Here is a 15,902-nt window from a genome sequence, read left to right on the forward strand (position 1 = left end):
TTAAAAAGCCTGTCTTGTAAGAGCAAATACAAGATTAAAAACTTATTAGAAAATGGAAGACTAACTGTGCAATACTAGACTTTGAGGAAACAGCTTGGCTGTGATCATCTATTTGAAAAAACATGCACAGAAAGAGAGAGAGAGAGAAAGGGGGGGGGGGGAGAGAGAGAGGAGGGGGGGAGGGAGGAAGAGAGAGAAAGAGAGGGAGGAAGGGGGGGAGAGAAAGAAGGGGGGGGGAGAGAGGGAAGGAGACAGAGAGGGAGAGGGAAAGGGAAAGGGAGAGGGAGAGAGAGAGAGAGAGAGAGGGAGGGAGTAAGAGAGAGGGGGGGGGGAGAGAGGGAGGAAGACAAACAGGGAGGGAGAGAGAGAGGGAGGGAGGGAGAAAAAAACAGAGAGAGGGAGAGAGGGAGAGACAGACACTATAAATAGCCAGTAAGAAGTATGACTTTCTTTTAGTTAAGGGGTTGCAAATTAGGGGTGAAATGATGAAAGGGGATGAGGAGCATCACTTTGTCAAAAATTCTGATTAATTAAAAATTGCATTTACCAATTTAATGTCATACTGTACCCTGATCATTATGAGGCAACTGGGAATCACCTTTCTGGGGTAATCTAGTTGACAAAAGCAATGAGAGAAATGCAAATCTGAAGTTGCCTCTGGATGATGTAGGAAGGGGGAGGAGAGAAGTTGGGAAGAGAAGGAATATAAGGTCATTGTAGTACTTTTCCACAGGCATTTCCAGTGGGTGCAAGACACAGCCAAAAACCAAAGTACGTGAAACACCAGAACCTGCTGCCACACCCTCTTGCTTGGGACACAGAGGTAGAAGAGCTTCCCCAATGCCTCCAGGTTAATATGGGCTTTGGGTTGCAAGCCCTGTTTTTCAGGTCAATATGAGCAATTCATGGTACCTTCAATGACCATTCAGATTTGAGAACTCTCCCTTTAACAGGGAGCACAAATACTAGGTTGTAGTGATCAAAACACTAACAATTATCATGCATTAAAGAGTGTCATGATGAATAAAACAGTATTCTATGAAAGCCTCCTTCAGCACACAAGAATGTCATAAAGTACCGGATACCTTGAATTGGTATAAGTGTTTTCTTTAATGGAACAATGCAACAGACTTGAGTAAAACTCTATCCCACCCAAAACCTATTTTTAAAAATGCACATCTAATGTATACATATATTGTATTTAACATACACTTTAACATATTTAACATGTATTGGTCAACCTGCCATCTGGGGGAGGGAGTGAGGGGAAGGAGGGGAAAAGATGGAACAGAAGGTTTTGCAAGGGTCATTGTTGAAAAATTACCCATGCATATGTCTTGTGAAAAAAAAAGCTATAATTAAAAAAAAAACTTCATATCTATTGAATTCCATATAAATAGGGAGTCCTGGGGGAGGAATTTCCTCTATCAATACACACTTGCAGCTTTTAGGCTTAGTTACCTAGAACAAAGAGAAGCAGGAATGAAATTAAGGCCTTTTTGACTTTCAGTCAGCTTTCTATCCACTCTCTCACTGAGAATTTGACAGAACAATAATCACCAATACAAAAAGAGACAAAAGAAAGTTGGGTCGTCTCCTACCTCTGCTCGGCCGTCATAGTAAGCCAACATAGATTTTGTTAGTACAAAAAGCCTCTCTTTATAGTTTAAAGGTGAAGTCTTCTTCTTCTGTTGCGACCTTTTAATAAGAATCTCTTCAAGAAGAATGTTATAATTCATCTCGGTCATCTGATTACTCCTCTTTCTTCTGCCATTGAAAATCCAATCTTCTAAATCAAGAAAACAGAAAATTAAAGAAAGTTACATTTCTGGTAAATTTTTGGGAAAATGACATTCTCCTTACCATAAACCAAAAAGAGCAGTAATTTCAAACTTACATTTCAAGTCTATATTACATTTAGAGTCCTCATCTACTTTCACTCTGAAAATTATCTTCATTTCTCTTCACAAAAAAATTGTAAATCTATTTACATTTCATCTTGAATAAAAGGTTGTTTAAAATGCTGGGAGGGGAAAGAAAAGAATGAGCCGTGTATAAAAACAACTCAACTTTGAGATCCCTTCTAGATACAGCAGACAGATTTTAGGTCTATTATTCATACCAAGGTTTCTTAACTTCATTTTGTGTCACGAATGACTTTGGTCATCTGGCAAAGCCATTAGATCCCTCCAGAATAACATTATTAAATGCACAAAATAAACTGCATAAAGAAATCAATTATCAAAATATTTTTAAAACAAGCTAATGATGCTCTAAATCACTATTGATTAGAAAAATGCAAATTAAAACCCCTCTGAAGTACCACCTTATACTTACTTATCAGACTGGCTATTCTGACAGAAAAGGAAAATGATGAATGTTGGAGAGACAATGGAGAAAATGAGACATTAATACACTGTTGGTGAAGGTGGTGAAACTCAAAATTTTTTTAAAAATTTAAAAACTTTACATGTAATTGAAAAAAATAAAGTATTATAAGAGGTGCCACAAAAAACCCAAGTGGGTGAACTCCAAAGGTTAGAACCCTTGACAAAGAATTAAACTATGACCTCAATTAACAGTATCTTCCACATAGATGGAATTCAATAAATTTGACTGAATTAAATAAATGAAATCATTTATCTTCTAATTTAACTTGTTTTCTTTCCAGACCTATAAATGAAAAAGAAAAGCAGAATTGTCACACTGATAATCTTTTCCCTGTACTCTTAAACTATCACCACACTCGACTTTTATCAACCACTTCTGCTTTCTGGACAGAAATGGAGGACTATGGGTATGGAATATATAGGTTAATTTTGAAGAACTAATTTTTTAATTCTTTGTTTTAAAGGATAGCTCCCTGAAAACAAAGAGGAAAAGATGGAACACATTAGGAAATATAGTCTGTTTTCCTATAATATTTTCCTGGCTCCACTTACTTGATATCATTTTATATCAATTTATGTAAATTATTCCATATAAGGTATAAAAATAAAAGATAGCAATAAAAACACTAAAAAATTCATTTCTGAGGGATATTCATGTCAGGAGGCAGCTCCCCTGTTTCTCAGAGAATATAATGCCATTTTTAAAAAAACTGATATAATATTCTTGGAATTTCTCTACAAATGCAAAGGTGAGCAGAAGAAAGGTACTACAATCATTATGAGTTGAAATCTATTAAAGATTCACCTTAGACAGGGGCAGCTAAGTGGATCGAACACCAGCCCTGAAGTCAGGAGGACCTAAGTTCAAATCTGGTCTCAGACACTTAACATTTACTACCTACGTGACCTGGGCAAGTCACTTAACCTCAGTTGCCTCAGCCAAAACAAAACAAAACAAGAATCACTGGAGAAGAGGAAAGGAATATAAGATGGAAATGCAACAAGTAATATCTAAAGGAAAATTAGCTTAGTGAGAAGCAGATTTCTCAAGTTTGCAGAAGACTTGTATTTAGAATCAGTTGCTAGCTTCTCCATTGGATCATAAGATCCTGAAGAGCAGGGGCTTTCTTTTGCCTCTTTAAGTATCCCCAACACTTAGCATAGTGTGTGTCACATAGTAGGTATTAATCAATGCTGATTGATTATAGTAGGGGTATACTGAGATAGTAAAAGTGAGACTGACCCCCTGTGTCCACAGTAGAAGGTTAAATTCAAGAAAGGAAGTAGTCTATGATGAGGGATAAAAAAGACCTGGAACAGGGGTGTCCCCATACACAAAGATGTCCATTTTTGGAAAAGAAGGAGAAAATCTCAAGTTTCCCCAAACTCTAAATGCCAATAGGTTCCTATGAGAAGTGATTATCTTTTTTCGAAGTCAAATAGATCTTTCTGATATATGCTAGAGCTCCATATTCATCTGCACTATAAAACCACTTTCCTCAGATCCATCACCAGACTTGATCTTAACTAAAAGTGCTGCCCATTCCCCAATCAACAGAACTAATTCAGCTTCTAAGAATCTGTCACCAACAGCAACCAATTAAAGAGCTCAAACTCCTCTGCAGCATCACAGCAATGTGTCACGCTGAGGTAGCAGTAATGATCCAGCATCCCAACGTGATGGAAGCACATTATTTTGCTGAATCATCAGTAGTCACTTAGTGTAAGATTACTCAAGAGCATCTAAGTGCTAATGTTTTAGGTTGGCAAGTGGAAGGGAAAATGAAATAACTATTTAAAATGTTTAGGGGTCACTGGTACCCAAAGATTCAATAATGGAGTCCCTCCAGTTAGGAAGTTTGGTTTGCTTTTGGTCCAAACCTATAGATTTTCCCAGTGAGAAGATTCTCTAAGGAAGCAGATTTACAAAAATCATATAACTTATAGTTCTGGAGAGTTGTCTGGAGAACTTAGAAGTTAATTGATGTAGCCAAAATCATACAGTTTATGCCAAGGTGGGAATCTGAACCCAGGTTTTCTGACATCAAATCCAACTCTTTATCTGCTATACCATTTGACTCCCTAGGAATTCACATAAGAAAACAAAAGTCACTATAATCTGAAAATATTCAGTAATGAATCAACAACATATAATTAGCATCTTTCCATCCATCATGTCAATGTTTTATCTCTTGCCAACAACTCTTTTTATTTTTCCAACTCTTTTTATTATTTTACTGCAAAAATCAAATGTGTGCTTAAGGATGTCATATTGTCCTAATATGAAAAATCATGTCCTCCAAAACCAATAATTGATTTATCCTGTGTTCATTTTTTTAAATTATTATATAATTACAATAAGACCAAAATTGTGTTAAATTTCAGATAAAATGAACTTATTCTCATGATCTTTAACTTCACTTTTCAAGATAAAGGCCCAATCGCCCAATCAAACCTTTCCCCCTACTATTTACTAAGAAAGGTCTCTGTTAAAAGTGGGGAGGATTCTGGGAATAACAGTGGAGTAAGTCAGAAAATTCCAAGCTCTCCAAATTTCCCCCACAAACAAAATTACACTTCAGAGTGAACATATACTTGTGAAAAACAAATAAAACTTGGAAGAGAACAGGGGTTCTCCTGGGACAACCCTAAGTTTGGGATTCCAAGTCAGAGGGGAGAGCTAAGGTGAAGCTATAGCCCCATCCCCCTCATTTATTTATTTGTTTGTTTGTTGCTGAGGCAATTGGGGTTAAGTGACTTGCTCACGGTCACACAGCTAGAAAGTATTTAGTGTCTGAGGTCAGATTTGAACTCAGGTCCTCCTAACTTCAGGGCTGGTGTTCTATCCACTGTACATCTAACTTCCCCATAAGTTTTTATTTTTTAAAAATGAACAGGCAAAGTCAAAAGAAACCAACCATAGAAATTTACTATGGCAATAGGAAAAACGAGTTCATCTTCAGAGAAGGACAGTGAAGTTTAAAAAAAAAAATACCTTTTTACCCTAAGTAACATTACCTCAAGAGTAACGTTAAATGGTTACTCAAATTTAGGCTTGATATAAAGAAAAACTTTCTGGTAATTGGAATTATCCAAAAGGGAGGATGCTTAGAAAGCCCTTTGGCTTTTTATACTTTATACTCCTGTATAGAGTGCTTAAAGATTTTTAAAGAAAATCTTTAAGCAAAGACTAGATAACCTGGGAAGTTATATTGGAGAGAGAATTCTTATTCAGGTACAAGCTGCTTCAGAAGTCTCTAAGATCTTTGCTAAACTTTGATTCTGTGAAGATGTTTCATATACCATTACTTAATTTACTCTTTTTTAACCTCTATATTTTATTTTTTTCTCAATAGTAATTCATTTTTCCAAATATATGTATAAAGTTTTTAACATTCATTTTTGTAAGACTTTGTGTTCCACATTTTTTCCCTCCTTCCCTTACCTCCCCAAGACAGAAAAAAATCTGATATAAAATAAACATATGCAATCCTTTTAAACATATTTCATATTTCCATATGTGTCACGTTGTGCAAGAAAAATCAGACCCAAAAGGGGAAAAAAATTGTGACAAAGGAAAAGCAAGCAAACAAAAAAAGGTATTTCATTTATTCTAAGTGGTCTACCCAATCAGCTCATTTATAGTTGCTTTTTTTTGAAATGTTCTCTTGGGTATATTATTATCTCCTCCCTTCAGCTGTCTTCAGGAAGACTTTTACTCCTGCAGGCAGCTTCCCAAATGGTAGGCAACTAAATCTATCTATCAGTGAGGGGACTAAGTGACAATTATAGTGTAATATTTTCTATTCAGTTCATGTCTTATTTTTTCCTTTCAACCTTTCAGATCTATTTATCAACATAATGAAAGGGCCAACTCCCTTGCATTTAGATTTCGTTGAATTATTAAAACACACAGAGCAGAAAGGGAACTTGGATATCCAACCCCCTCATTATTTAGATGAAAAACCTGCTTCTAGTAGTAATGTCCTAGTCAAAATTGATCATTATTCCTTTAGATGACTTTGAAAGATGCTATGTTATTAATATATTACCTAGAGACCAAAAGTTTTCCCATGGGAACTTCTCTCCAATTTTATAATTAAACACATCCCCCAAAATGGGATTTCATATATAGAAATTGATTTTCTGAACAACTTTTCAAGAATATGTCAATACCATATGTAATGTCTTCCTGTATAGAGTGCTACAAAAGTACCTTAGTATATTCCCTTAGTATAGCCCTTGAAGGTTACTATTAACTATATAGAATCTCAAAGCATCAAAGAAGGTTCAGAGGTTATTCCAGGTTAATTTCCTATTTTTAATAAAGCTATAGCAAATTGCCTAGAACAAAAAAAAATAACAATAGCTAGCATCTACTGCTTTTAAGTTTACAAGCCCCTTACATGCAGTGTCTCATTTGATCATTGTAACAACCTTGCAAGGTAGGTATTGAAGTTATTATTATCTCTATTTTTACAAGAAGAGGAAACTGAGGTTCATAGCAGTTAAATGATTGTCACACAGAGCATTAAATATTTAACTTCCTCAACTATAAGGTAAATTGGACTAAATGAAATTCTATGATTTCTTTAGAAAAGGATACATTACTGCCTTTCCCAGGAACTTACTCTAATCAGTCCTTGTTATTAGAAATTTCTTCCTTAATCTTCATCTTTCCTGTAAGAGTCTTTCAGATCCTGATCCTGTGAGCTGATGTGTCAGCTAGCAATAATATTAACTAAAATGCCAACAATGTATTTATGTAGAACCTGATGGTTTGCAAAGTGTTTAATTTCCATTTTACAGATGAAAAAACAGGTTTAGTTCATAGTCACACAGCTAATAAGTTGTCGGAATTCAAACTCAGGCCTTGCTTGCTCCAAGTTCACTAATCTATCCATTATAACACCTAGTTCTGTGTTATGTGCCACTTTGGCAAATGAAGTTTAATTTATGAAGTCAGAATCATAAATCTAGAATTTGAAGGAATATCACCAGAAGGTCATCCATTTTACAAAGGAGGAAACTTAAGGCCCAGGAATGGTTCAAGGTCACATATGTAGTAAAACATCAAAGGCTGAATTAAATCCAATTCTGACTCCATACCCAGCTCTTTCCTCTAAGAAAGAAACAAACCCAAATACCCTGGGGTACTCCACTGGAGACCACCTACCTACCGCTCAATTCATGGGTTCAGTTGAGACTGAATTGTTGTTTTCTTTGTTATTTTACTTTATATATTTTATTAAGTTATATATTCATTTTAATGTCTTTCCACATGAGTCAGGTTGGGAAAGAAAAATCAGAACAAAAAAAAAAAATGAGGGAAAAAAAAGAAGAAAAAGATGGAAATAGATACATAACTATTAATGAATATTATTTGAGCCTAATCATATGATCAGTTCTGAGTCCACCTAACATCTTCAAAATAATATGAGATACTCCAGAGAAAGAATTATGGAGTCTGAATGCAAATCAAGGGATACTATTTTTTATTTTTGTTGCTGCTGTTGCTGGTTTTTTTTCTTTTGGTTCTCATTCTTCTTTCACAAGATGACTAATGTGAAAATATGCTTAAATGATTGTACAGATATAATCTAAATCAGACTGATTGCCATCTTGGGGAAATGGAAGAAGAAGAAGGGAGAAAAAATGGAAATCAAAATCTTAGTAAATATCAAAAACTAATAAATACATTTTAAAAAATATGAACTACTTTAGCAAAAGTCTTGCTAAACTCTTTATAAATGCTATACGCGGTTTGCTCTCATGAAAAGTGCATAATCTCTGTACATCTTTCTCAGATGCATGTATGGATAAACAATAAGATGAGCTCAGAATTAAATGGAGGATATGAGTTGGGTGGATAGCTTTGGAAAATTGCACAGACTTTTTAATAACTTTAAATTTCTCCTTGAAACAAAAGGTTCATTTAACATCAGTATCATTCTGAGATATTATCTGACTCTGAATCACAGAACAGTGATTCTGAAACACAGAATTACAGCTCCAAAAACTTAAATTATAGTTCACCTAAAGGGCAATGGAAAAGATGAAAATATGTTGTAACATATATTACCAGTGGAGAACCATGCACCAGAAAAAGGCATAAAAGACATTACCAAATTTATATATAAGCAAAAATAAAGGCGGGGAGCTGGTCATGTACCAAGAGTGAAGGATTTTTTGTAAAAAGAGTGAAGGATAATAAATCAAAACATGGTATCTTCTACTGGTTCTCAGGGTCTAGAAACTTAGAAGAAGGTCTCATTACACTCATGGTAGATCTAGACAAGTATATCAAGCTCAAAGAAAAAGGTATAAATAGGATATAATTTTCATCCACATTGATGATGATAATCCTTTCAAGGAGGGGACAAAGTAAAGATCAGAAGTCACTAAATTAACGCTAAGGATAATGGGGAAAGTACATAAGATCATGGGAATCATGGAAATGGAGTTGAAAGGAATCTCAGAGATCACCTCATACACCTACTCACACCCCCACCCCCCACCCCCGATTTTAAAAATGGCGAAACTGAGACCTAGAGAAAATAAACAATTTGTCCAAAGTCATAAAGGTAAAGTATTGAAGGCAGGTTTTGAACCTAGGTTTGTCATTTCAAAGCCAATGCTCTTTCCTTCTTTTCCATAATTTGTTAACTTACTGGAAAGCCAAATAGAAGAAATGTTATTAGTACATTCTCAGGTCCAGTCTACTCCAGGGTCTACCTGGATGACCTATCACTCACTAATTGCTGACACTGCAGTCTCCAGGAGTCAGATTGGGCAACTTCTAGATCACCCACATAATCATTCGTTGCCAGTATCACAACTGAAAAGAACTAGGTTCAGAATCCATAACCGAGTTGGGGCTGGGAAGGGAAGGTGTATTCGTAGAGAAGGTTTTATGATGTTTTGTGGAGGAGAAATCATTCTGGTGACATGAAAAGTAACAGCAACATAAGTTATGTCCTAAAGGTACAAATAGAACACCCCACTGCCCCTCCAATTATAGCAGATACAGGAATTTTCCTTGGAGAATAGTGGGCTCGGATGGCAAGCTACAAATGTTCCAGGAAGTCAACAATAAGGGGAAGTAGATACCACTGGATATCACCTGATGGTGATTATTTTAAGGCTCCAAATCATAGTTTATCATTTTTCCTTTTAAAAATTGAGATGCATGTCAGGGGAAACAAGGGTAGGAGCTGAGTCTCACATTTGACATTAGTCCTAATGCTCATAAATTACTGCAAAGCTCCCTAATAGAATATTTTATATGGCCCTTTTCATGCTAGTCCCTGTGTATCCAGCAAATAATAGGTGCCCAATAAATGTTGATTGAATTGAATTGAGGTGAACTGTGGGTTGAAAAAGACCTAAGGGCGTCACTTCACAAAAAAGTGCCAGATTTGGAATCAGGGGACCCAGGTTTACTTCCAAGTTTTGTCAACTATCTATCTGTGTGGTCTTTATCAAGCCTCTTCACTTTATGGTCCTCAGTTTCCCCATATGTAAAATGAAGGGGTCAGAGGAAATGATTTTTATTTTTTATTTTTATTTTTTTGCTGAGGTAATTGAGGTTAAACAACTTGCCCAGAGTCACACAGCTAGGAAGTATTAAGTGTCTGAGACCAGATATGAACTAGGTCCTCCTGACATCAAGGCTGGTGCTTTATTCACTGTGCTACATAGCTGCCCCTGGAAATGATTTTTAAAGCTTAAAGTCTGTTGCTGCTCTATGACTACAATAGGAATAATCTCAGGGGCCAGAAGCTCCCAGAGAAAGACAAAAAATATCTTCTGTCATGTTTGATGAGGAGATAGGGCAACTACTGGTAAACCAGTAGGCAACTAATAATGCCCAGTAGCACTAAAGAGATCATAGACAGTGGCCATTAGATCAGGAGACAGAAGTCAGTGTGTCAAAACGCATTTGTTAAATATTTGTTATATGCGATGAGCAATTCTAATGGATGTGGCTCTTTTCAAGAATGAGATGATCCAGGCCAGTTCCAATGATCTTGTGATGGAGACAGCAACTACACCCAGAGAGAGGACAGTGAGAACTGAGTGTGGCTCACAACATAGCATTTTCACTCTTTTTGTTGTTGTTTGCTTGCATTTTGTTTTCTTTCTCATTTTTTTCCCTTTTTGATTTGATTTTTCTTGTGCAGCCAGATAACTGTATAAATATGTATGCATATTTTGGATCTGACTTTTCTTTTTGTCCTTAGCCCCTAATTACTCTAGCACTTTGCACGTAGTAAGTAGATACCTAATAAATGCTTCTGGCCTTGACTTGATTTGACTTGGTCAGTGGAACGATTAGATAAGATGAGGGAAGTAGAATGTGATCATCTTTAGTATCAAATAAAGTTGGAATCAAATAGGAATCAATCAACCATTTGAGGTCAATAGGACAAAGTTAAGAGATAATAGTATCTAAAACTACTCCACTCCTATTTTGCTTTTGTTTCTTTTTTTTTTTTACCATAATATCTTCAAACTAGAGGGAAAAAATAACAAAGAAATTGAAACTCAAGATAAATGAAATAAGGCGAAACTACTTAGTATACTGAGTGAGTTTCAAGTCACCAATTCCAGATCAATTAAGTCAATGAGTAGTCAAAGAGCCTGATAAGACTGCCAAGTTTCAGTTGGTATTCATAGGAATATTCTGAAGAATAGAAGCACTGCAAGAAGCACTGGAAATGAGCAAAAGTTTAAATTTTCCAAAATAAAAAAAGGTGCTTTTCCCAAAACATGAACCAGTAAGCTTGACTTTGATTTTTATCAAAATCCTTGAACTCATTATTAAAGGTATGTCTTTTGAGAACTTTAAAAAGGAAGCAAGGGTAACTAAAAGCCAGAGTAGGGTCATTAAGAATAGTTCATATTGGACTATATCCAACAGGCAAACAAATTGTACATATCCTTAGATCCAGTAATACTACTGCTAGATCTGTTTCCCAAACAGATCATAAAAAAGCAAAAAGAACTACATGTGCAAAAATATTTAGAGCAGTTCTTCTTGTGGTGGTAAAATATTGGAAATGGAGAAGATGCTCATAAATTGGAAAATGGATGAATAAACTACAGTATATGAATGTAATGAAATATTACTGTGCAATCAAAAATGATGAACATGTAGATTTCAGAAAAACCTGAAAAGACTTATATGAACTTATGCTGAGTGAAGTGAGCAGAACCAGGAGAACATTGTACACAGCAACAGCAACATTGTGAGATGATCAGCCATGAATGATTCAGCTCTTCTCAGCAACAAAATGATTTAAGTATAAAGGACTTACCACAGAAAATACTATCCACATCCAGATAAAGAATTGCTGCAGTCTGAATGTAGATCAAAGCATATTTTTTCACTTACTTTAATCTTTCATGTGGTTTTTTTTTCCCCTTTGATCTGTTTCTTCTTTCACAACTGTAACTAATACAAAAATGTTTTACCTGAAAGTATACATAGGCTACATTTTGAGTTCACTCCTTCCATCCCCTCCAAACCTAGAGAAGGTCAATGTTTGATACAGATACATATGGGGAACCATACAAATATACCTTCATATAGCTCTTTTTTCTCTAAAGGTAGATAGCATTTTCCTTCCTAAATTCTTTATAGTTGATTTGAATGATTATAATGCTTAGAATAGTTTAGTCATTCACAATTACTCTTCAAACAATGCTGCTGTTACTGTATAGGATGTTCTCTTGTTGTTTAGTTGTTTTTCAACCATGTCCAACTCTTCTGGGGTTTTCTTGGCAAAGATTCCAATTCCAGTTCCTTGCTGCTATATTTTAGAACACAGAGATTGTTTTCCCTTTATCCTGATCATCTTAGAAAACAGACATAATACTGGTATTGCTGGGTAAGGATTCAGTTTTATAACTTTTGGGGCATAATTCCAAATTGCTCTCAGAGCTTTTTAAAATTAGCATTTCTCTCATAAATCATGGTTTGAGCATTTTTCATATGACTATGTATCTTTGATTTCTTCTTCAAAAACTGCTTGTTTATATCCTTTGATCATTTATCAACTGGGAAATAACATATTCTTATCCATTTGACAAAGTCTTCCATATACTAAAGATTTGAGGCTTTTATTCAAGAAAAGGGATAGAAAAAATTTTCTTCCAGTTTTCTGCTTTCCTTCTAATCTTGGCTATATTGGTTTTATTTGTACAAAACCTTTTTATTTAATGTAATCAAAATTATCCACTTTATATCCCATAATGGTCCCTCTTACTTATTCAAGAAAATTTTCTCCCAACAATCCTTTCTTTTGTTAAATTTTTAATAATAGCTTTTTATTTTCAAAATACATGCAAAGATAGCTTTTAACACGCACCCCTGAAAAACCTTGTGTTTTAAATTTTTCTCCCTCCTTTCTCCCTATTCCCTACCCCCTTCCCCAGACAGCAAGAAATTCAATATAAGTTAAACATGTGCAATTCTTCCCAACATATTTCCACATTTATCATGCTGCACAAGAAAAATCAGATCAAAAAGGGGAAAAAATGAGAAAAAAACAAACAAGCAAACAACAACAACAAAAAGGTGAAAATACTATGATGTGATTCATATTCAGTTCTCACATCCTCCTTTTAGAGATAGATGGCTCTCTCCATCACAAGTCTATTGGAATTGGCCTGAATCACCTCACCAACAATCCTTTCCAAACAACTTTAAAATAATACCTCAAATCAAATTTTGGAGCAACAAACCAAGAAAAGGTCAGAAAAACACATTTATCCAGCAATAAAACAACAGGGACAGAGCAGGAGCACCAGGAAAGGTGTTGTAAGTAGCCCAACAGCAACAGCAACAGCAGCAGCTTCAGGAGCTGTCAGCTCAGAGACCATAAATCTCTGACAACTCATCAGAAAGAGATCACAGGAGACCCTTTGTTGGCACTGAATGAACCTGGCATTGAATGGCAACTCTATTGCCTAGAGGCAGTTTTGGGTCACAGTTTTATGGGAAGAAGAACATCTGTGATCAGTCCCAAGAGAGTAAGGGCACTGTTCAAAATTATAGAGCACAGAAAAGAAATAGTAGTCGTGGCTACAAGAGAGAAGGGGGCCTGGTCACAGTTCCAGGACCAAGAGGAGGACTAGTAGTAGTGGTTGCAGGAGAGCAGAGTTCCTTCCTGGGTAAAGACCAGAACACAAAGCAGGAAAGCAGTGACTACCTATCTCCCAGGAGAACACCACTTTGGAAGTACCAAAAACACCCAAACTCCCAAAATTAGCTCTGAAAACAGCAGCATGAAAAAGCCTGAAGTTTGACTATAAAAAAGCTAACTCTAAGGCACAAATTTAGAATACAATTATCTCTTCCACATCATAACTTTCCTATCATGATGTCGATATATCAAAGTCCAGCCTAAGAAATTAGGAATTTGGGAGGAGTTTAAACCACAGAGATATACAAAGGTCAGACCTAAAATCAAATACTTAACCCATTTTTTACAATAAGGTATTGTGAACACTCCATTAAAAAAAAAAAAAAAAAAATTTAAATTCAGACTTCTCTTGTACAAAGGGAGGGAGAAAAAATTATTTGAATTTTCCAGATTATAGGGGGCATATGTGCCCCTAATCCCTGCAATAGGAAAGGGATAACTGTAATGTGAAAACACTCACAAGCAAAGTCTCAATAAAGTATGCTAATTGGACCCAAAGCCAGATAAATTTAGTAGAGGAAAAATTGGGAAAAGAAACATGAGTGATACAAGAAAGTTATGAAAAGGAAATTAATAGCTTGGTAAAAGAGGTAGGAAAAAAAAATACTGAGCACTGGGCAAGTGGAAACTTATGACTCTGTGAGAAATCAACAAAGGATAAAAAAAAGTAGAAGAAAATCTTAACTATCTCCTCAAAAAAAACAACTGAACTGGTAATCAAGGAGAGATCATTTAAGAATTATTGAACTTTCTGAAAGCCATGATTTAAAAAAAAAAAAAAAAGCAAAATTGACTGCAATCTTTCAGGGGAAGAAATAGGTAATTAATGAAATAGAGGACTGCCAAGTATTCCTGATGAAAAGGGCAAACCCGAATAGAAAATCTGACATTCAAACAGAAGATTCAAAAAGTAAACATTAAAGAGTAATCATAAGGGATTCAATAGAGTTGAACTGCTTACATTCTTATGTGGAACAATGATACATGTAACTTCTAAGAACTTTATCATTTTTAGGAATCTACAAAGACAGAATCTGACAGAAGTATAAATCAATTATGTTGCAAGCATCTCAGAAAAATATAGGGTTGAGAAAGAGGAACGACTTGGAAATGGGGGAAGGGAAAGGTAGAATGGTAAATTTTTTTCCCACATAAAAGAGGTACATAAGAAAGAGTTTTCTTTCTTATGTAAGAGTTTTTATAATTGCAGGGAAATGAGGGGAGGAAGGTAGTGAACAATACTTGAACCTAACTCTTATAAGAATTGGTTCAAAGAGGAAAGAATACACACACACACACACACACACACACACACACACACATTCATTTGGGCATAGAAATGGGAAATGGGAGGAGAAGGGAATAAAATATATGGGGGGGTAATAAAAGGGAGAATAGATTAAGGAAAGCAGTGATCAGAAGCAAAACAGACTTTTAAAGAGGAGTACAATAGAAAGAAAGAGAAGGATAAGCAGAAGACAAGATGGGAGAAATACACAGTAATCGCAATTGTGAATGTAAATGGAATGAGACAATCTATAAAACAGAAGCAGATAGCAGAATCCAACAATGTTATGTACACACTTCAAGCTGAAATTCACCCACAGAGTTTAAATAAAAGGTTAGAGCAAAATCTGTTCTACTTCAGCTAAAGTAAAAAAGGCAAGAGTAGCAACCATAATCTCAGATGAACCCAAAGCAAAAATAGACCTAATTAAAAGATAATCAAAAACTCTACATCTTGCTAAAAGGTAACATAAAACAGTGAACTGATTTCAAAAACTTTTACAGCAAGTTTCTTTGATAAAGTTCTCATTTCTCAAATATATAACGAATAGGGTCAAATTCATAAAAATATGAGCAATTCTCCAATTGATAAATGGACAAAGGATGCAGACAAGTTTTAGAATAAGAAATCAAAGCCATTTATCATCATTTTAAAAAATGCTCTAAATCACAATTAGAGAAAGGCAAATTAAAATACTTCTGAGATATCATTTAAGACCTTCCAGAAATGACAAATGTGAAGGGGATGAGGGAAGATAACATACATGAAAGAATTACTGGTAGAGTAGAAAACTGCAATCATTCTTAAGAACAATCTAAAACTATGCACAAAGTACTATAAAACTGCATTATCAGTTTGGCACCATGTCTAAGGGGCTATAAAACTGAGCATACTCTTTGAGCCAGCAGTCTTATTACTGGGTCTGCATCCCAAAAAGATCATAAAAGAGGGGAAAGGGTCTATATGTGCAAAAATATTTGTAGCAGCTCTTTTTGTAGGAGCAAGGAACTGCTA

General features: G+C 35.3%; 1 protein-coding gene across 1 annotated transcript in view; it reads right to left on the bottom strand.

Moving 5' to 3' along the window:
- TEC (tec protein tyrosine kinase) overlaps positions 1-15,902 on the bottom strand; it is a 104,457-nt gene that overhangs the window by 58,781 nt on the left and 29,774 nt on the right. Inside the window, exon 3 of the mRNA XM_031943411.1 lies at positions 1,602-1,789. Coding sequence (XP_031799271.1) covers positions 1,602-1,789 — 188 coding nt within the window. The remainder of the gene's footprint in view (positions 1-1,601; positions 1,790-15,902) is intronic.

The sequence above is a fragment of the Sarcophilus harrisii genome, chromosome 6 (assembly GCF_902635505.1).
Source record: "Sarcophilus harrisii chromosome 6, mSarHar1.11, whole genome shotgun sequence".
Classification (NCBI taxonomy): domain Eukaryota; kingdom Metazoa; phylum Chordata; class Mammalia; order Dasyuromorphia; family Dasyuridae; genus Sarcophilus; species Sarcophilus harrisii.